Below are 20822 nucleotides of genomic sequence, written 5' to 3'. Positions count from 1 at the left end.
GAGGTTAGGGGGACCTATGGTGTGTCTTTGGAACTTTAGTATACGGTACTGTTTGGCCATCAAGATTTCTCATCTCAAACACAAAATTCTCATCTCATCATTACAACTTTCCCAAATCTCCATACAAAATATAATAAACAATTCAATTTTTTCTTAACTTTTTCAAATCTCAAAATAATAATAATATTAAAATATAATATTTTAATATTTAATCTTAAAATTCAAAATTCTCATCTGAGAAATCTCAGTGGCCAAGCAGAACCTAAAAGGATGGGAGAATTTTGTTAACCATATGAACTTTGTTGTGGGTGAGGGTTCAAGGATCCGTTTTTGGTTTGATACTTGGTGTGGTGATCGGCCTCTTTTTAGTGTTTTTCCAGGTATCTTTCGCTTAGCTGCTCACTGGCATGCTTTTGTTTCCGATGTGTTAGTCCATTCCAGTGGATTCTTGCATTGAAATGTTTGTTTTACTAGAGCTGTATAGGACTGGGAACTCAATGAGGTGACTGATTTTTTCAGCTTCCTTCATTCCTTGCGGATTGGGGGTATTGAGAGAGATAAACTGACTTGGAAGCATACAGGATGAAAAAATTTCTCGGTTCGGTCCTATTACAAGGTGCTGACTGTCCAGCACTGTTCTTCTTTTACATGGAAGACAATTTGGAGGTCTCATGTGCCTTCCAAAGTTGCATTCTTCCTATGGACAGCTTCACTTGGTAACATTTTGATTATCAATAACTTGAGAAAGCGGTGTTTTGTTATTATGGAGTGGTGCTTCATGTGTAAGAATCATGGAGAATCTGTGGATCATTTACTTTTGCATTTTGTGGTGGCAAAGGCATTGTGGGATGGTTTATTCAGTAGAGTCGGGCTGGTTTGGGTTATGCCAATGAAAGTAGTGGATTTGCTTGCGTGTTGGATGGGGCTTCGTAATTCTAAACAAGTGGTTGCGGTGTGGAAGATGGTTCCTTTATATCTCATGTGGTGTATTTGGTGGGAAAGGAACAAGCGATGCTTTAATAATAAGGAGAACTCTTTGGAGGAAATTTGAAAATTCTTTGTATTTTCTTTATAGCAATGGTCTTCTGCTCTAGGACTTGATGGAGCTTATGCTCATATTTTTCTATCTTCTCTTTCCCCCTCTTACAATGTATTTAGGTGCTTCTTTTGTATACTTCCTATGTACACGGTCTTCGCTTATTACATTCATTGAATAAAACTTCTTTTACTTATCAAAAAAATATATATGAGGTTGGGATGCATAAGCAAGTACTATCCGTTTTATTGTGGATAATGGAGCCAAGGTCAGATTTTGGCATGATGTATGGTGCGGCGATAGGGCACTTAAGGAAACCTATCCATGAGTTTATGGTTTAACAAGAATGAAAGAAGCCTCAATTGCAGACCTTTAATCATCTCCAATGGTATTCCCCCAATGGAAAGTTACATTCCTCAAAGATGTACAAGATTGGGAAATTGATGTTTTTTCGGCACTTTTTTACCTTGTGTATTCCACCCATTTACCTGGGGAAATTGAAGAAAAGATTTTTTGGGTCCCCTCTAAGAAAGGAATATTCACATTATGCTCTTTCTACCAAGCCACGGTCACGCACAACACAAAGCCATTCCTATGGAAAAGCATTTAGAAGACAAAGGCAGCTCTAAAGGCAGCATTTTATTTATGGACGGGTTCCTTGGGGAAGATCCTCACTCTAGACAATTTGAGGAAGCATTGGATCATAGTCATGAATTGGTGTTGTATGTGCAAAAAGAGAGGAGAGTCCGTTGACCATCTACTACATTGTGAGATTGCCACGACTTTGTGGAACGAAGTCCTTGCTCGGTGGGGACTAGGTTGGGTGTGATGCCGAGAAGGGTAAGCGACCGCCTAGCTTCTTGGAGAGGCATTCAGGGCAACTCTTCAATTGCATCAATATGGAAGATGGTCCCAATATGTCTATGGTGGTGCATTTGGAGGAGGATGAATGAATGATGTTTTGAAGATCAAGAGCAGTCAATGGATGGGCTTAGAAGCTTATTTTTCAATACTTTACTTCATGGGTCGAGTGTAATTGATTTTCATGGCATGACCTTTCATGAATGCCTTGTATCACTAAACTAGCATGCTTAGGCGTTACTCTTGTATATGTCCTGTATACTTGGGCTCTTGCCTACTATTTTGATCAATAAAAATTAGTTTACGATTAAAGAAAATAATGTAGCGTTTACAAAATAGGGCCAGCATCTTCAAATTCATATCACAGATATGTTCGATCTGAGATTTATATTATTAAAACAAAGGTTTAAGTGTAATTTAAGGCTTTCATTTATCTGGTTTTCGGGCTTCGTTTGTTTCAAAGATGAGATAAGATGAGTTGAGATTAAAGTTGAAAGTTGAATAAAATATTATTAGAATATATTGTTTTAATATTATTTTTATATTCAGATTTGAAAATGTTGAATTATTTATTTTATTTTGTGTGGGAATTTGAGAAAGTTGTAATGATTAGATGAGATGAAAAGCTTTGTGAAAGTGAACGAGGCTTATTTGTGTAAGATGTAATTGAGACATCCTCATGAAAAAAAAAATTAAACAGTTCGGTCAAATAGGTGTCAATTGGGGGCTGAGTAGCATGACCCTTTAATTATTGTGTCAGTCTTGATAAGTGTATCCACTCTTTGTAAGTCCCTTTTGAGTTCATTTTTTTGATAGGTAAAGTCCCTTTTGAGTTCATTTAAGACACTTGAAGAAAATCTTGGATCCTCTTGCAAGTTGCTAATTATGTAAGTAGCTAGCTAATGGATTTTAACAAATGTAGATATTTGTGGCATGGAAGGCATCTCTATCTTTGGTTAACCGGCATTTTTGAGATCTCCATAGAAACTAAGATCTTTTTGTTTTAGTGCATAATGTATTAAGCAATTCATGAAATCAATCTTACTTTAAGAAGCTTAACTATACATTGTTGCAACAACTCAAATTGGGTTCTCACCTTGCAAAAGAAATTTACAATTGTTCTTTTGATAATTCACATATTATTTCATGTTTTCTAGATAGTTCCTATCATAAGTCTTGCATTGCCACTAATTCTATGATTAATGTTACTTGCAATTGACGCTTATACTTGGCAGTAATATGTTAGTTATCTGTCATTTGGTGACTTACATTTCTGCTGTATTTTGAGGTTTATCGGGCAGGAGAAATTTTTTATGCACTTGCTTGTTTTTGAGTTATAAACTCTAGAGCATTAGAATCCAAATTTGCTGTTAAGTAACAAATCTTGGAGAGCATTTTAATGGTTGGAGTAAATTACATTTGACATTTCTAGTACATTCTTTGGGGATACATTATGTTGATAGCCTGATGTTCTTGAAAATGTATATAGAGCTATAACTAATATTTTAAAATAGAACAACCAGTTAAATACTACATTATGTTGATGAAATAAAGTTATGTGAAATATATTTCAGATAGATTTCTAACAAGCAAGGTTTTAGCATGCACCATGCCCATTGGGGTTTTATGCACTGACAGCAGTAAACCACTTCTATGACATTAAGACTCACATATTCTGAAGCTTTTCACTTTTTTGGCTAGGAAGCGTTCCAGAAAGACTATTGTTTCCAAGAAACCTGACCATTGCAATATGGTGGAAGAAAAGACAAAGAAAAGGCAAAAAATCATGAAGTGAGGAAAGGGTCATACCAAAAAAAATCAATTATAGCTGTATGAGTAAATATATTAAAGCAACGGAAGAACGAGCTTGTATGGTTTTTACAAGTATGTAAGAGAACTCATATTGAACAAAGTACTGGGTATTCGGCCTGTTAAGTTGTTGAAACTCAAATCCCTGCATTTTAAAGAGCCAAATTAATGAAAGCTAACTCCAATAATTTGTTTTTTATCGTTAACTCCAATAATGAAACTGACATTTCAATCAGAAACTCAGGAGCTTACAATATTTGTAGACTTTGGTATTCTCCAATATTAGAAGGAATAATTCCACTGATCAGGGCATTCCTCAGAACTCTTAGGTGTCAAAAAGAAAATGGAGTAGCTAATGGTTAATATAATAAGACTACATGCATATATTTGTAGCGTGCGGAGTGGCATGCTTACTTACAAATCTGTTATGTTCTTCAAGCTAGTTATGAAATCAAGGGAAGAGCTCACATTGTGTAAATCACTGATCTGTCTGGACAGTCATAACCAAACATTACCAAAGTTAGTCTTTCTTCCCTTGTTAAAGTGTGAAGTGAGAGAGAGACAGAGATAGAGAGAGAGAGAGAGAGAGAGAGAGAGAGACAGAGACAGAGACAGAGAGAGACAGAGACAGAGACAGAGACAGAGACAGAGACAGAGACAGAGACAGAGAGCCTGAATCAGAAACAAATATTTACTCACAGAGAGCTCAGTGAGATCAACATAGAAAAACTAGATGGTATTGGACCTTCAAAGGAGTTCCCTCGAAATCTCCTACAGAAACAATTGGATGACTTGTCAAGAAGACCAATATCTATCACAGAAATACCGGTTACTTTCATAATATATGAACTAGAAGATGAAATAAAAAGATCGTTTTTTATTGCTTACAATTTCTTAAGTCTTGTCCAATTACCAATAAATTCAGGTATTTTTCCCCTCCAAGGAGTGTCAGATGCCGTCCTGAAATTCAAAAAGCTCACTAATAGTAAGGTAACCATAAGATGGTATAGGGAGGGGAGAGAGAGAAAAGAAAGGGGGGGGGGGGGGGGGGTTGGGAGCTTAAAACATATACAGTGAGAGTAGCAGTCCTGCTTACAGAACTTCCATGTTTTGAAGCTTAGCAAATGTTGAGGGAAATTCACCACCCAACCCACAACTGTTTAGATAACTGTAATACCAAACAATGTATACACTATCATCATCTGAAATGTTGAAACATGCAAGACATGCATTTATTTGAAGAAAATAATTAAAAAGAATAAATGTTGGAACTTACATTTGCTCCAGTTTGACCAAATTACCAAGTTCTGGAGGGAGAGATCCAGAGAAATTGTTATTAGCAATAGACCTGCATAACATATATACAAAGAGTTATTGGAATGAATAAGAAGCGAAGTAAATTTCTTGTATCGTTATTTCAAGTATAATTCATTTCTAAGTTATTAAGCATATTGTCGTGCCATTAGAAAAGTTCTAGCAATCCTCTCGTACATATGATGTTTCTTAATTGTACCATGGAAAATTAAAAATCTACAAGTAGAATCATTAAATTCTTTGTTTTGTAAGATAATTGTTTTCATTGAACATTTTATAGTCAAATGTTTTCCGGTAATTATCATTCAAAGATCTGTGGAAGTTATCTGCATCAGCATTAATTCATTTTAGTCTAAATAAAGCATCAATTCATTAATTGTCCATGCACGTCCCAGCGTCAAGAGATTTGAATCACTTGAACCTTTCCGAAACCCATCACCGTCCTATGTGGGCATGTCAAAAGGGAGGCGGAGTTAATTGGCCCCAAGCAAAATAAAAAAAAGTGAACCATCCTTTCAGGACTAGAAGCAGTTTGATTTAAGAGGCCATCAAGTAATTTATTTATATTTTGGGTGATAGAAACATTTTCAAGTAAAGAGGTCTTTCCACGTCTTTTTTACTCCCCTTGTGGTGAGTGAGTTTAATTTACAACTATTATAAAGCAACTGGTCACTTGAGCAAGATCTCGCTGGCAAACATCTTCCTATTCCCTACCCCCTTTCCCATCTCCCAGGAGCAAACATCATTCTAGCAGCATAAATGCTATTGCCGACAGCTAGCATTAGAGAAAGCAGTGAGAATCAAAGATCACACAGAAAAGGAAAGAAAACAAGCACCAAGGGTTGCCATCAAGTAAGAGGAAGCATGCCTGAGCTAACACAAGGCAAGAGCAAAAGAAGTAGATGTCTAAAAGACAAATTGAAAGCATTTTCAGACAGGCAACTAGTTAGAAAGACCTAGAGGACCAAGGAAAGTCTAGTTTATTTTTTTATTTTTAGATGAGTAAGAAAAACCTAGTTTAATCCTAATAATAAACATGGCTTCTGCTGCTAGGATGAGTTTAAGCAACCAATGAAGTGGCAGGACAGGGTGGAGGATCCATAGGTTTTTTGAAAGGGTTGCTCTGTTATTGCTGAAAAGAAAAACAAAATTCCCCATTTGACATTGAGCCATCCACACTTCCATTGTTTGAAGGTGAAGGCTAACTGTATGCTGGCTGAGAGCTGTATGAGCAGTAACGTCCCTGCAGGACTACATAAGAAGGGTGGTGGACAGAAATGGCCTTCTTGTACCTGACCACCATCGACCCTAAACTAGCAAGAAAGCTACCTGCCCAGATTTATACTTCAGTTTGAGAGGGAGCAGGATGGCTCTGTCTATTCTAAGAATGGGCTGGAGGAGTCTGGGTATGAGCCGAGTCCTATTTGCTCGTTGCCTTTGGGACCAAACTGGGCAGATCTCCATTCAGATTGGGTATTGCAAAAGGTGGATGAAATTTGAGACTGTGGGGTGGGGTTTCATGCGAAGAACAGTTTAGAGCCCTTCAATTCTGAGATCTTTTTCCAAAAAAGAAAGGGAACCTCCCACGAGTATTGCTCCGATGGTGTATGAATACATAAATTGTATCTGCAAAGTACTTTGATCTGAAAGGCAAGGCCTTACGCAGTATAACCAAGTTTTATTACAAAAAAAAGATCACTATTGACAATGCCTGCTAACAACCAAATTACATTTAATTGTAGAGAATGCTCTGAATTCTTACAGCACTGTCAACTCCTTAAGATTTCCAAGCTCCATTGGGATGGTCCCATAAAATGTATTATGGGCAAGTGACCTAACAGATAGAACAAAAAATAAAAAATAAAAACAGGAATCAGAATTAGAGCTAACCAGAAGACCTTATATTTCAGGTAACAACCATAATGTTGACTATTTCAACAATTACAGAATGGTGCTCTCTGTGAAACCATGAAAATTCACAATGTCAACTTTTTTGTACAAGGTACTCCATCACAAACCATTTGAGGAATGGCACCCTGAATGATGATAGAAGCCTAAATTGAAATGCAGCAATATATAAGATTTGATTGGATGAGTGGTCAAAAAAATACTAGTTTTCAAAATAGACAAAGCATATTTTTGTAAAATCATTTGTAAAGTAGTTTTTTATTAGTAATGCAATTTTATTGAATGTGCAGATGGACACAACCCTATTACATAGGAAATATAAAAGGATACAGCCAACTAAAAAATATAAATAAATAAAAGCAGCAAAAGTTTTTTAAAAATCCAGAAAGCTAAAAAGTTGAGAACTATTGTGAGCAGCCATCCAAACAATAGAGGGTGCTGAACATTGTGGCTTTTAGTTCTTTCGCCATTTTATCATGGTCTCCAAAACTTTGGCCAAGTGTTTTCACCAAATGCAAAGGGGATATCTGTCAAACTACTGAATTTTTACAATTTCCACAAGGACTTTGCCACCATGCCAACAACTCCACCCGCTAGAACATGACCCAATCAATCCTGGACATACTAACATTGCAGCCCATAATTCTCCAAACAATTCACAATGTAACAACAGGTGATCGATTCTGTCCCCATTCTACTTGCACATTGGGCACCATTCTTTTATTAAAATTTGCCTCTTTCTTAAATTGTCCATAGAGAAAATCTTTCCTAAGGTGGCCGCCAAAAACAATCTATCGTTGAAAGCATCTTGTATATCCAACCTCTAACAGGAGGGATGGGTGCATTAAAGAAATATTTACCCTCAGATCCACCTTTTGGAGGGGATCTAATATATTTGATCTTCACTGCCTCTTTCCACCTAAAATAGCACTTTTCAAAGAACAAAGAGAAAAATTCAATGCCCCAATCATGGGCTGATCTAATAAAATTTACATTCCAGTGGAGCACATTATGAAAAATCTCCATGTGTTCTGCAATAATTGGGATAGACCAAACAATTAAGGGAAGATAGTCCTCGAAGGATGGCCCCTAACCAAAATTTGATTTTAGAACAATCACCCACCAGATGTTTAACAAAACAAGAGAAGCTCCCCCACCCTCTCCTAATGTTTTTCCACACACAAACCCCATAAGGCCCACTGAATATATATATATATATATATATATATATGAACACCATATACTCCACATGCTACCATATTTTGCACAACCACCAAGTGTCACAAAGTGTACCTCACTGTTGCATAACACTATAACCATTTCCCTAGCGAAGCTTTATTCAGTAAAAGCAAACTTCTGATCCCCAGAACTGCCTGACAAAGCTAGGGGTGCAGACCTTTGATCACTTGACTAGGTGGAACTTGAACTCATTGCTAACTCCTCAATTAAGAAATCCCACTTAAGCTTCTCAAGTGAACGACTGGGTATAAGTTTAGAGAAAATCCCCGACACCAGCCAAAGGGGGAGAGAGGGAAAAGAGAAAAATGAAGAAAGAAAAACTCAGCAATCCTTAGATCATTTTTATCTGCTAATGTACTATAGATATATAAGAAGAAACATGGTAGATAAATCAAAAAGACTCAAAAGATGCAACCACATCCTGTATATGATAGTTAATGCCAACATTATTGAGTAACCTCTGTGATGGTTTTTACAGTTACATTGTTTCACTTTGATCATTTCTTCAGTTACCTTACTGTTTTCTCTAGTCTTTTTGCAACTAAATAGAAATTTTATTTTTGTAAGTAAATGTTTCCACTGAAGAAACAGCAATCTACCATTGAAAGCCAACTTTAAATCCCACGAGCTTAATCTCTCCCTAAAGTTATGAGAAATATATAATAACTATATTAATGTGATGACTAGCTGCGTGATTAAGCAGCAACACATAAACGAAATTAGTAAGTTTTGCTGAAGGCAAGTCAATTATCAAGCACAGAAAAACTTCCAATCACAAATGATAGCTTTTTCTAGACTTACAGAAGCTGCAATTTGGATAAGTTTCCAATAAATGCTGGTAAGGTACCCGTGAAGAAATTTTGATCAATCTTCCTAAAATTCCAAAGAAGAAACAATAATCATCACCGGCTCTAGTTCTTGTATCATGAAAAGATAATGTGTAGTTAAAAAAAAGTAAAAAGACGAAGTTAATTTTCAGAAAATAAAGGCCAAGAGAGGTACTGAGTAATCCATACAAAAAGGTCAGATATTTCAAAGCCACAATATCTTCTGGAATAACTCCACGTTTGTCCAGAGCATAAACTCTACTGGAAAAAACAAACAAACAAACAAACGGTTAGTATGCAATAAGTAATGGAGATGTTTCGATCACCGTGCGTGCAAATGTTATACTGAAAACTACAATGTTGACATACATCTAGCATATTTATCAAACCAACAGATTCTAGCCTGGATAAGAACGGAAGTAAATCCATTTCTTGATATGGATTGGGCGCTGAAGATAGTTGAGGAAATCTCAAAGCGCTGGTTTGGTCTTGACTCTGGATCAAGATACTTTCCTAAGTTGGCAGTGCCTGTTTAATGAATCAATCCCAAGAAGTGGACTTTGGGGGCATTCGAAGACACTGGCCACAAAAATTTTTCCTTCCATTTTCTCTAATTTGTTTGCGTGCAGTTGTTTTGGCTCGAGTTTTCTGGGTAATGCCTGTTAATTTTACAGGCGCTAGATTCGGTGCAGTCGTTCAGCGAGGTTACGTTGTTTAGATTTTAGAACCACGTTGTCTTTCGAGACGGTAACGTTAACATTGTTCAGGATTGGGGTGTACAGAAAACTGAAAAACCGGTTGCGATTGATGTGAATCGACCAACGTTAGTTCGGCAGTGATTTGACCAACGTTCAAATCGCTGAGCTGACTGAACCAATAAAACCTTTTTTTTAATATACATACTCAAAGCGACGCATAAATGGAATGACATCGTCTTTTTACGTATAAGTATATAACAAATAATTTATACGTAAATAACAAATAATTGAAACGATGTCATTTCATTTAAGATGTATGAAAAAAAAAAATTAATTGAAACGACGTCGTTTATTTTAAACCAAACGGTATCATTTTAAGATCAGACCATTTTCAACCTCCAGCTTCTTCTTCCTCCATTCCTTGCATCCGTGGCACCAGATCCCTCTCTCTCCTCTGCAACACATTCTCTCTCTACTCTCTCAGACAAACTAAGCTATTAGGGTAACCGAAAACCGGTCGAGAATCAAAAGAGAATTGCCAGAGTCAATACGGCTAGTTTTCCTCCTTCTCATTGACCAGTTACGGTCGGTGGCTCCTCCCTCTTCAACAGCATCGATTTTGCTTAAAAACCGTGCCGAATACGTTGGTTTTCACCCCTAATTTAGGACCTTCTTGTATAGTTGTACCCGTAGGCCCGTACACCCTTTCTAATTTTTAATTTTTAAAGTTTTGATTTTTTTTAACATTTTTTAGTATTTTTATTGTTTAATTTCTACGAATTTTTAATTATATTTATATGATTTTATAATTTTTTAAAATAAAAAATAAATTTGTTCACCAAAAGATTTATAATAAAAAATATATTTTTCATTTATTTTTCATCATCCTCTCATCATTTCTTTATTTATGAATCTATCATCTAATGCTTCATCATGAAATGATAAAAGGATGATAAAAATTAAGATAATGAGTAGCATTACTCATCTTTCTAATTTATTAGAATTTAAATTTAGAAGACAAAATAATACAAAGAAAATGCTATTTTATTGCTCATCAAGACTCCGCTAGTCAAGCCATACTAAATATCCCCAAAGACGAAGAAGTAAAAAGCTCTTCTCGTGGGTTTCTTCATGTAGAGGTTTCTTTCCCTACTACATGCATGTCTGTGCTTGCTATTTCTCTTAAATGCATAAGGTTATAGAATGGATGTTAATCTGAAGATGTGTGAACGTCTATCCTTGACAGAATAGGAGGAGGAACTCTTAGAGGTAAAGGAAGAATCTCTGGATGATGGTCTTGAAAGGAGTGAGCATTGCTTGCTGTTCAAGCTCCTCACTGCTAAGCACTTCAATAAGGAAGCTTTTAAGCATACCATGAGGAGGATTTGACGTGCTGTGAAGACGATTTCCATTAGGGATGTTAGCCCTACATTGTTTATTGCAGCATTTGAAGATCTTTGTGATAAAGAGCATGTTAAACGTGAGGGTCCTTGGGTGTTTTATAAATACTTAGTGCTGACAAGTGATGTGAAGGGTCTATAGCAGGTACACCAAGTTTCATTATCAGAGGCTCTCTTTTGGATTAAAATCCATGATCTCCCAATTATGGCCAAGAATTGTAACATTGGTAACATCATTGGAAAGGTAGTGGGGAAGGCAATGGAAGTGGATTTAGAGAAAGATGAGTTGGCTTGGGGGTAATTCATGAGGATACGAGTATGCTTGGATGTGTCTAAGCCATTGTTACATGGAAAGAAGATCTGTGTGGCGTCATCCCAACCCATCGTTCTCCTACGAACGTCTTCCTAATTTTTATTATACTTGTAGAATTCTTGGACATAGTCATCGGGACTGTGATCAGTAGACTGAAGCCATGGAGAAGACGATAGTTTCTAAATTTCCTTACAGTCCATGGCTTCATGCAGGTAACTTTGGAGACTTTGGTGGTTTTGCTCAAAGTCGATACAATAATCATAAAGGTAGGAGTGGTTCACTAGATCATGTAGTTGTTCCGGTTGCTAGAGTTTCATTGGTAACTCCTGCAAAGGTAGTTAATGATGATAATTCAGAAGTGGTTATGGATGGCTTGAAGAGTAGTGATCTTGATCCGCAGGGACCGTTATAGGCAGTTTATTCATTTATTGTGAGGAGAATATCGCGATGAAACTGTCGTTACACAAGGATTCTAGCGATATTGTAGGAGCTTTAAATGGCAACTATTTAATGGAAGATTCTATGGATAATGCTCTACATAGGGGCACTTCAATATTTGCCACTGGGGAGGTTTTAGAAAAACAAACTAGCAGGAAGGATTTGTCTCATGACGTGTCTGATGCTTCTTTTCTCTCTTGTATCTCATGAAAGAGTAAGAGAGTGTTAAGGCCTCATAGTTACAAACCTCTTACTATCAATTCTAAGGTGGAGAGCAAGGTGGGCAACAAAAGGCCTTCTAATTTTGATTTTGTATTAGAACAAAAGGTGGTGGCTGGTTCGCAGCCCCACCAAGATCGATGAAGATATTAAATTGGAATACTCGAGGGCGTGGGAACCCTTGAGGTATTCGTACACTTTTTGTTCTAATTAGAAAAGAAGATACTGATGTTTCGTTCTTGCAAGAGACATAACTGAATGCTGCAAGTATGGAGTTTTCTAGAGTTCGATTAAGATTCAATAGTTATTTGACATTTGATGCTTTGGGTCACAATGGGGGACTGGCTCTTTTAAAACTGCTAGAAGAAAAGAAACTTGGGAATTGATAAGACTTGGGGTTTAGTGGCCGGAGGTACACTTGGTGCAATAAAAGGGAAAATTCAGCTCTGATTTCTGAGAGACTTGATAGGTTTGTGGGAAACCTGTTGTGGTGCAATCTATATGATAGAGCCTTAGTTTCTCATGGTTCAACTGTCTATTCTGATCATCTTCTAATCTGGTTAGAATAGGAGGGTGCTATTAATAGGAGGAGAGGGCCTAAACCATTCAAATTTGAGGCAATGTGGTTAGGGGAAAGAGAATGTTCTAAGATTGTTAAGAACGCTTGGAGAATTCCTATTTCAAATAATTGTTTGCAAGGAGTGATGGAGTGTATCTCTAATTATAGTTCCAAATAAAAAATATGGAATAGGACCAAGTTTCGCAAGGTTCATGTTAAGCTACAAGAAGCTAGAAATAAGCTTGAACTTGAACAACAGAGGGCTTCAATATTTTTTAGCACTAGTGGAGTCTGTGAAGCTTCTAAGGAAGTGCAGAAATGGATGAAGATAGAGGAGATTATATGGAGACAGAGTCGAGAGCTCTTTACTTAGCTGAGGAGGATCAAAACACCAAATTCTTTCATTCTTTCATGCCAAAGCTTCCTAAAGAAAGAAAAGAGAATAGCATCTTAATACTCATGGATGATGGGGATTGTTGGAAGGAATGGGAGCAATGTGACAGGCTAATTATTAACTATTTCTCTTCCTTGTTTAATTCTGCAGGTACTCGAGATGAAGATGTGATTCTTGATAAAATTGAGAGAAAAGTCTCAGAATCTATGAATGATGAGTTTATAAAGGAGTACACTATTGATGAAGTAGTTAAATCTATGAAGGAGATGCAACCCTCAAAAGCTCCCAGACTTGATGCCATGCCACCTTTATTCTTCCAAAATTTTTGGCCTAATCTTGTTTTGATTAATGGATCTCCAACTGATCATATTGTACTCTCAAGAGGCTTAAGACAGGAGGACCACATCTCTCCTTATCTTTTCCTCTTGTATACTGAAGGACTAACCAATCTATTAAAAGATGCTGCTATATCTAAAGTTGTTCCTAGTATTTAGATCTGTCAAGGGGCTCCTAAACTTAATCATCTACAGTTTGCAGATAGTAGTCTCATTTTATATGCTGCTGATATGGATACAAATCTCAAATTACAACAATTTCTGAATCAGTATAAGGTGGCTTCAGGGCAACATACTAATAGAGACAACATAATAATGGTGTTTAGTCAAAATGTTGATGCTAGTGGGTAGCAAGCTATTATGAATCTGTGGGGTTCTTCTCAAGTGCAGTAATATGAAAAATATCTAGGCCTGCCTCCTATGGTTAGTAGGTCTAAAAATAATGCATTTGCTAAGCTTAAGCACAGAATTTGGATAAATTACAAGGGTGGAAAGGAAATATGTTTTCTCAAGGTGGAAGGGAGGTGCTTCTAAAGGTTGTAGTATTGGCAATTCCTTCTTATGCTATGAGCTGCTTCAAGCTTCCTTCCAAGTTATATTCTGATATAGAAAGTATGATGGCCATGTATTGGTAGGGGTAGAGAAATGAGGAAAAGAAAGTACATTGGATCAGTTGGAAGAAGATGTACCAATCAAAATCTGTTGAAGGGATAGGTTTCAAGGATTTGGAGACTTTCAATATGGCTTTGTTGGCAAAGCAAGCTTGGAGGTTTCAGCAGAATAAAGAGAGCTTATTTTATAAGATGTTCTATGCTTGATATTTCTCTAATGGTAATCTGTTGGAAGCTTCTCTTGGTGGAAATCTCTCCTATGCTTGGAGAGGAATCTGGGAGGCCAAGAATTTGCTTATGCAAGGTGGAAGATGGACTGTGGGGAATGGGATATCTATTCATATCTTGAGGGATGTTTGGATACCAGGTTTCTGAAATCTAAGGGATGAGTTGTATTCTGGTAGCTCAAATCAGAGGGTAGCGTTTAGCCATTTGGATGAACAGGTTGCTTCTTTGATTGATATTTCAACCAACTGGTGGAATCTCTCAAAAGTTAGAGCTCTATTCAATCCAAAGATAGCAGAGGCTGTTTTAAAGCTACATCTTAGTGCCTTGGGTGATATGGACAAGTGGATATGGGAGCACAGAAAATCTGGTATGTTCAGTGTCAGAAGTGCTTATAGGTTTTTTAAAACTTATATAGCTCATGTGGTTTGTGAGTCTTCTAATGGGGCAAATCTCAAAAGGTTTTGGACTTCTATATGGAAATTAAAAATCCCTCAAAAGGTTAAAATCTTTGCTTAGAGGGCTTGTAAGGAAAGCCTCCCTACTGTGGCTAATCTTATTAGCAGAAAGATAGATGTGAATTGGCAATGTTGTTTTTGTCAGCACCAGATGGAGGATTTGGCTCATGCACGGCTTTTGTGTCCATCTATACACGAGACTTGGTTGCGGACATTTTCTGTTCTGCAACAGCTTCCACAAATCAGTTCATTTATGCTTGTTGCTATGGAAGTTTTTTGAAAGGTTCCTCTGATGAATTGACAGATTTTTTACTAATGACCTGGGTTTTTGGTTCAGAAAAAATAAAATGGGTCATGATCATATTATCTTTCCTCCAAAACAAGTCATTGGGTTTGCTCTTTTGAAAAAACTGAAGAATGTTTCTGGTGTGTAGCAGCAAGGATCTGTTTCAGTGAAGGATATAGTTTACAGGTGATCTCCTCCTAAGAATTTTTATAAACTTAATATTGATGGTTTACTGTTCTTTGATCTTAAGAGGGCAGGTATGGGTGTAGTTTTAAAAAATTCAAAGGGAGAAGTCCTTATAGCAGTTAGTAGAGCAGAAATTGAAATTTTGGAACCAGAAATAATTGAAATGGTTAGCTGTGGCTTTACTAAGGGGAATACAACTTTGCATAAACATTGGCATCTATAACCTTATCCTAGAGAGTAATTGTATGTTTTTGGTAGAGGAAGTTAACAAAGAAACTGAGTCTCATGCAGCAACAAGAACATTAGTTTCCGATATTAAGAAACTGATGCAATGTTTTGACTAGTGCAGTTTACAACATAGCAACAGATTGACAAATGTGATAGCATATCAACTTGCAAGACATGCATGGTCCATTAATGATATGCATATTTGGTGGCATGGTGTCCCTATTTTTATTAAGAATGTAGCTTTTTTTTTCTTCTTTTTTTTTTTTTTTTTTTTTTTTTTTTTTTTTTTTTTATCAACACTATTGTAACTTGGTTTGAGGTTTTATGCCTTCATGAAATGAAGTATTTTCCTATATATATATATATATATAAGACTCCACTAATCACCTGAGCTTTTATATATATATATATATATATATATATGTATATGAATATAACACATACATATACATACACAGTTTTCACATCCAATGTATTATGCATCATCAATTTAGTTGATAAATCAACTAATTAATTTATCATAATCAATCTAGCTCGTCTGTCATTTGATAAAATACATTAAGTGATTTTTTCATTTAATATAAATAAATAAATAATAATAATGATAAATAATTAGAAGAGAGATAGACGTACAGTTTAGTGATGTGGCAAGTTGAACCATTGTCATAAGTACAATCGCAAGTGATGGATGGGTTATTACTAGGGTCTTCAAATATCGTTTCATCAAGGGCAGATCCGGTACATAGCTCTCCGCGGCTATTGTTCCATAATGCGTTAGCTTGCGCATCCCATTGTTGGAATATCGAGTTCAATGCCTTGGCTGTCTCACATCATTCCAAAATTAACAAAAATTACTTTAGAAAACACCATCCATACACAAAACTAAAGGCTTTTAATTGCAATCCAAATACCTTATAAGAAGCTAAGTACATGAATTAACACTAGAATCATGTAAAGCTAATCAACTTATATTTTGATTGTATTTAAAACCCATCTAGATGCATTACTTCTACTATTATATCACATCATATATACTTAGTAATTTATTATACAAGTCTTGTAAAGCGTCTTTATAAAAAATAAATAAACCTTATCATAAAAAGATTTAAAAGAAATTATTTTTTTAAATAGAATTATATATTCTTCTTATCAGCCTCTTAATCCATTTTACACCCTACACCTTACGTGGCAGTCAAACCCAATCACTAACGAAAAAAACTGGCTCTTCAAAACTCACCCCATACGAATGAAAACACATCAGTAGCTTCATTGCCTAAGGCTAATAGAGTAAGGAGATCTTCTGGTGTAGATAGGAGTAGAAAGAAATGGGCATCAGAGAAGAGGGTATTAGAGGTGGATTTGGAGCAAGAAATGGAGAAACGAAGAGTTATAAAGAAATGGGTTTTGGCTAAAGGAGAGAGAGAGCTTGAAGAGAGAGAGAGCTTGAGGAAAGAGATTGAAGTTGAAGAGAGAGAGCTTGAGGAGAGAGAGAGGTGGTGTTTGATGAGAGAGCTTTAGGAGAGAGATAGAGAGGTCGAAGAGAGAGATAATTGAGGAGAGAGAGGTAGAAGAGAGATGGGTTCAATGATGATGGGTATGATATTAAATAAAAAAAATTAAGAAAAAGTCTATCAAGTATGGAGTGTGAGGATGAATAGTGGCTGATGTATAGCATATCTCTTTTTAATATGATTTACCTTTTACAAAACACATAAGCGAAATTTGTACTTAACATTATTCTCTATATATTAGATGTATACAACATAGTATTTCGTCCCCCTTGAGGATTAATGGAGGGATCTCTCATCAGTTCTGGCACCCCCGGAAAACCACCCCTCAAGCACTTTATACATCTTTATTAGATTGTTCTGACCTTTCATTTACTTTAGAAATTTGTTTTACAAAAAAACAAAGACGTGTGAAATAAGTCAGCCAGTAAAAAAGATACATGTTTGATGAAAGGTTTATAGCTCTCCTTAATTCGATCTAATTAAAGCATGTAAATGCATAGTACGATGATGACCATCAAGATCATGTTAACAACTCCAAGCTCATGAATTCTGGAGTGTAAACAAACAATAACAAGCCTCTTACTGATCTAGAGCTCGGGGACTGAACAACAAGTCAGAGTTTATAGTCATGTTCACGAGAAAGGTAGGATATTGGTTCATCGATCCCCTCTTAGTTCTACTTGCTTCCAAAATACCTCCAGACACGCACACACACCCAGAGAGAGAGAGAACCTTCAGATGGGTCGGTAGTAGCATTCTGAGCGCTGGAAATCTGAAACGAGAAGAAGAAGAAGGAGCAGCAGAAGCAGAGAAAGTGATATGGGGTGGTTGTTGAATATTGCTTCATTCTCGAAATCATCTTTATTCCCCCGTATATGTGAAAGTGTCAATGGGGTTCGTGAATGCTCTATATATATATACACGTAAGGGCCGAGGGTAAGCGAGATAATGATTCGGAAAATATTTTACACATGAGAAAAATTACTGTTCATGCACACGGGAGGATTGCACCCATGGAATTCACAGCGTGTAATAATATTAACTTACTATTCTCCTTTCACGGTGCTACAGGCACCGTTAGTAGTTTCCGCTGGAAGTCATCGTTAGGTAAAAAAAAATTTTTATCTTTTTGATTTTTTTTTAAATTATTTTTTAATACTTTTAAATATTTTAAAAAAATATAAAAAAATTATAATAATATTAAAAAAATTTCTTAATCATTAAAAAAAATTAAAAATAAAATAAAATAAAATAAGGCTAACAATGACCCCAGCGGGAGCCACCAATGGTAACCCTATCATTTTCCTTCTCCTTTATCCCAAAATGAATTTTGAGTCCGTGGAGCCCTCCTGTGTACGGTACTTTGAACCAAAACAACGTCCGAACCAGATCAATCAGTCACGATCTAAGAAAGTATATAGGAAAATTCATTCTTTCATTTGGTCTTGTTGTAGGGTTTCTCACTCGGACCCACTGAATTTACAATATAGATTTTTAAATAATTTTTTGAAGTAATTATGTAAATTGAAAGTAAATAATTATATAATTTTCTTCTAACCTAAATAATATAAAGTATTAAAGTTTTAAGAATTTTAAGATATTTTGATAATACATATTCTATATATTAACCTTATTAATTTATTATACTTAGTTAAGATACTTAATTAGTTAAGTATATATTTAATAAGACAACTTTGACCAATCATTCACTTAATTATATTTTTTATCATTTGATATAATTTTTTTATTAAAAACTTGAAAAACAAAAGAGAAAAATGATCCGACCGATCGAAACAACCCGATAAAACCAATTAGACCAAACCAAAGTGATCAGGTCTAGTCCAATGGCCTTATCGGTCCGATCCGGCCTATACTTTTGGTGGATTGAAAGAATTAATCCCGTCTAAAAAATATTTTTTAAGACCAACTGAATTGAACCGTTTACATCCCTAATCTTTATAGGATTATTTCAATAAAGTAATGTAAGAGATAGTACGAGATTTGCCATCTAGACTTTAAAAACTTAAGCTTTTCTGATAAGAGTTTATAGTAAGTTAAAATTAATATTTGTTACATTTGTAATGTATTAAATTACAAACTATGTGAATTGTCACCTCAATTTGCAAGATTTTGTTAGTAAAATTTGTAGTAAATTAGAAAAACTCAATTCACCTCAATTTCCTTATTAATAAAAGGATTAGGATACGGTATATAAGTCAGCTCTAAATATCTTAGATGAGAAATTGAGATAAAATGTCATCAAATTATATAACCAATTATGGTATATAAACTCAATTTTAAATAGTTTTAAGTGACACCTATGCTTAGTGGTGATATGGAAAGTAGAAATAGGTTTAACAAATGAGCCCTTCTGCTTAAAAGCCTATGTGGAGTTTATATCTTTTATATTCTTAATATGGTAAGCTGTTATGTCCAACATATCAACTTACAAGTATAATCTTTCTTGACAAATACAAAAGTATACAAGTATAATATATATGCGTATACATGTATATACAAAGCACTTAAAAAATATCTACCAACACTTTGGAGTCCCATAGTATATCAAACCAAGGGTAAAACTCTTCACTCTCTTGCAAGATTAAGTTAGAGAAATATAATTGTTCTCATATATTTTCAAACTATTTTATTACTATCTATAAATTATTCGCTACTTTTTCACTATAATTTTACTATTATTAACAAACTATTTCATTATTATTTTTAGATATGAACAACACACTATTAGCACCATTCCCTTATATGAGTGCGAGATAACATGAGTAGAAAGTTAACAAACAAGTATAATGAGCTTGGGTCCCATCTTTTTAATAATATTATTCCCTTAGAGATTAGATGCATGCAAGGTGTCTTAGAGATCATCTGAACTCATATCATATCATCTCATATCATTTTATTTAACCATTATAATTTTTCTAAATTTCTGAACAAAATATAATAAATAATTCACATTTTTCAGATCTCAAAATAAAAATTATATTAAAAAATTATATTCTAACAATATTTTAACTTTATAATATTTTATTTAACTTTCATCTAAACTCATCTCATCTCAACTCACTATCCAAATCAAGCTTAATGGTCCCGTTTGGATGTTGAACTGAGTTGAGATGAGTTGAATTCTTTATAAATAGTAATGAGTTAAGATGGTAAAGTGAGTTTTATGGAACTCACTTAAGATGAGTTTAAATATGTTTAGATTTATTGTAGCTCATATGTGGAGCTCCTTTCCAATACAAATGATTTCGTTAATATAAAACTAAAATTTTTAGATGCACTAGCATTTGCTTAGTGATCTAATTCATACTAAAATATCTAAAAGCAAGCTAGCACCGTTTTTTTCTTACCTGCCCCAGCCATCTATAAAGTTCCAACTTCATTTAATTACCAACTTTATTTGATTACCAATCAGTAATTTTTGTTTTGTTATTTGTGTTAGGAAAAATAAAAAGAAATATGCTATTGAACTTTTGTTTATAGTAGGAGTACTCGCTCCTCCTTTAGAGGATGCGATGAGTTTTCTCTCCTCTTTAGAAGGATAGGAATTAGATACCCTCTCCTCCTTTTGGAGGTTGGATGATGGTTATTTCTATTTTTACAGTGTTAGATTTTTGACAAATTGAAATAAAAATTGCTGTTTTTACAGATTCTTATATCTTATATCTCTATTTTTATAGAAATTAAGACAATGTTTGCCATAAAGAAATTTGTGTGCAGGAAAGTCCCAACATGTGAATAGTTTGACTTGTAATCTAGATTTTTTTTTTTTTCTGTATTTATTAGTCACAGCAATAATTTCGATTTCATGAATGAAATAAAGTCTATTTCCTATAAAAAAAAAAAATTATGGTATATAAACTCAATTTTAAATAGTTTTAGGTGACACCTATGCTTAGTAGTGATATGGAAACTAGAAATAGGTTTAACAAATGAGCCCATATGCTTA

The 20822-nt window shown here is 35.1% G+C and overlaps 1 protein-coding gene across 5 annotated transcripts in view; it reads right to left on the bottom strand.

Annotated features, from left to right (window-relative positions):
* The window catches only part of LOC122275277 (probable LRR receptor-like serine/threonine-protein kinase At1g56140), a 50614-nt gene extending 32887 nt beyond the window's left edge, over nucleotides 1–17727 (bottom strand). Inside the window, exons 1-13 of one of the 5 annotated variants that reach the window (XM_043084265.1) lie at nucleotides 17588–17727; nucleotides 15978–16164; nucleotides 9184–9255; nucleotides 8969–9040; nucleotides 6783–6854; nucleotides 4983–5054; nucleotides 4803–4874; nucleotides 4595–4666; nucleotides 4406–4477; nucleotides 4125–4196; nucleotides 3959–4030; nucleotides 3780–3851; nucleotides 3568–3633 (exon numbers count right to left, since the gene is read on the bottom strand). In XM_043084265.1, the coding sequence (XP_042940199.1) occupies nucleotides 3568–3633; nucleotides 3780–3851; nucleotides 3959–4030; nucleotides 4125–4196; nucleotides 4406–4477; nucleotides 4595–4666; nucleotides 4803–4874; nucleotides 4983–5054; nucleotides 6783–6854; nucleotides 8969–9040; nucleotides 9184–9255; nucleotides 15978–16164; nucleotides 17588–17714 (1100 nt within the window). In that variant the 5' untranslated portion in view covers nucleotides 17715–17727. Of the gene's footprint in view, nucleotides 1–3567; nucleotides 3634–3779; nucleotides 3852–3958; nucleotides 4031–4124; nucleotides 4197–4405; nucleotides 4478–4594; nucleotides 4667–4802; nucleotides 4875–4982; nucleotides 5055–6750; nucleotides 6855–8968; nucleotides 9041–9183; nucleotides 9256–9363; nucleotides 9879–15977; nucleotides 16165–16581; nucleotides 16852–17587 lie in introns of those variants that run through there. The other 4 variants (XM_043084267.1, XM_043084266.1, XM_043084268.1 and 1 more) reach the window with 4 other exon arrangements.
* Nucleotides 17728–20822: the final 3095 nt, after the last annotated feature.

The sequence above is a fragment of the Carya illinoinensis genome, chromosome 9, assembly GCF_018687715.1.
Source record: "Carya illinoinensis cultivar Pawnee chromosome 9, C.illinoinensisPawnee_v1, whole genome shotgun sequence".
NCBI classification, from domain to species: domain Eukaryota; kingdom Viridiplantae; phylum Streptophyta; class Magnoliopsida; order Fagales; family Juglandaceae; genus Carya; species Carya illinoinensis.
The sequence above is the reverse complement of the archived record's forward strand: the minus strand, read 5'-3'. Positions and strand labels throughout refer to the sequence as shown.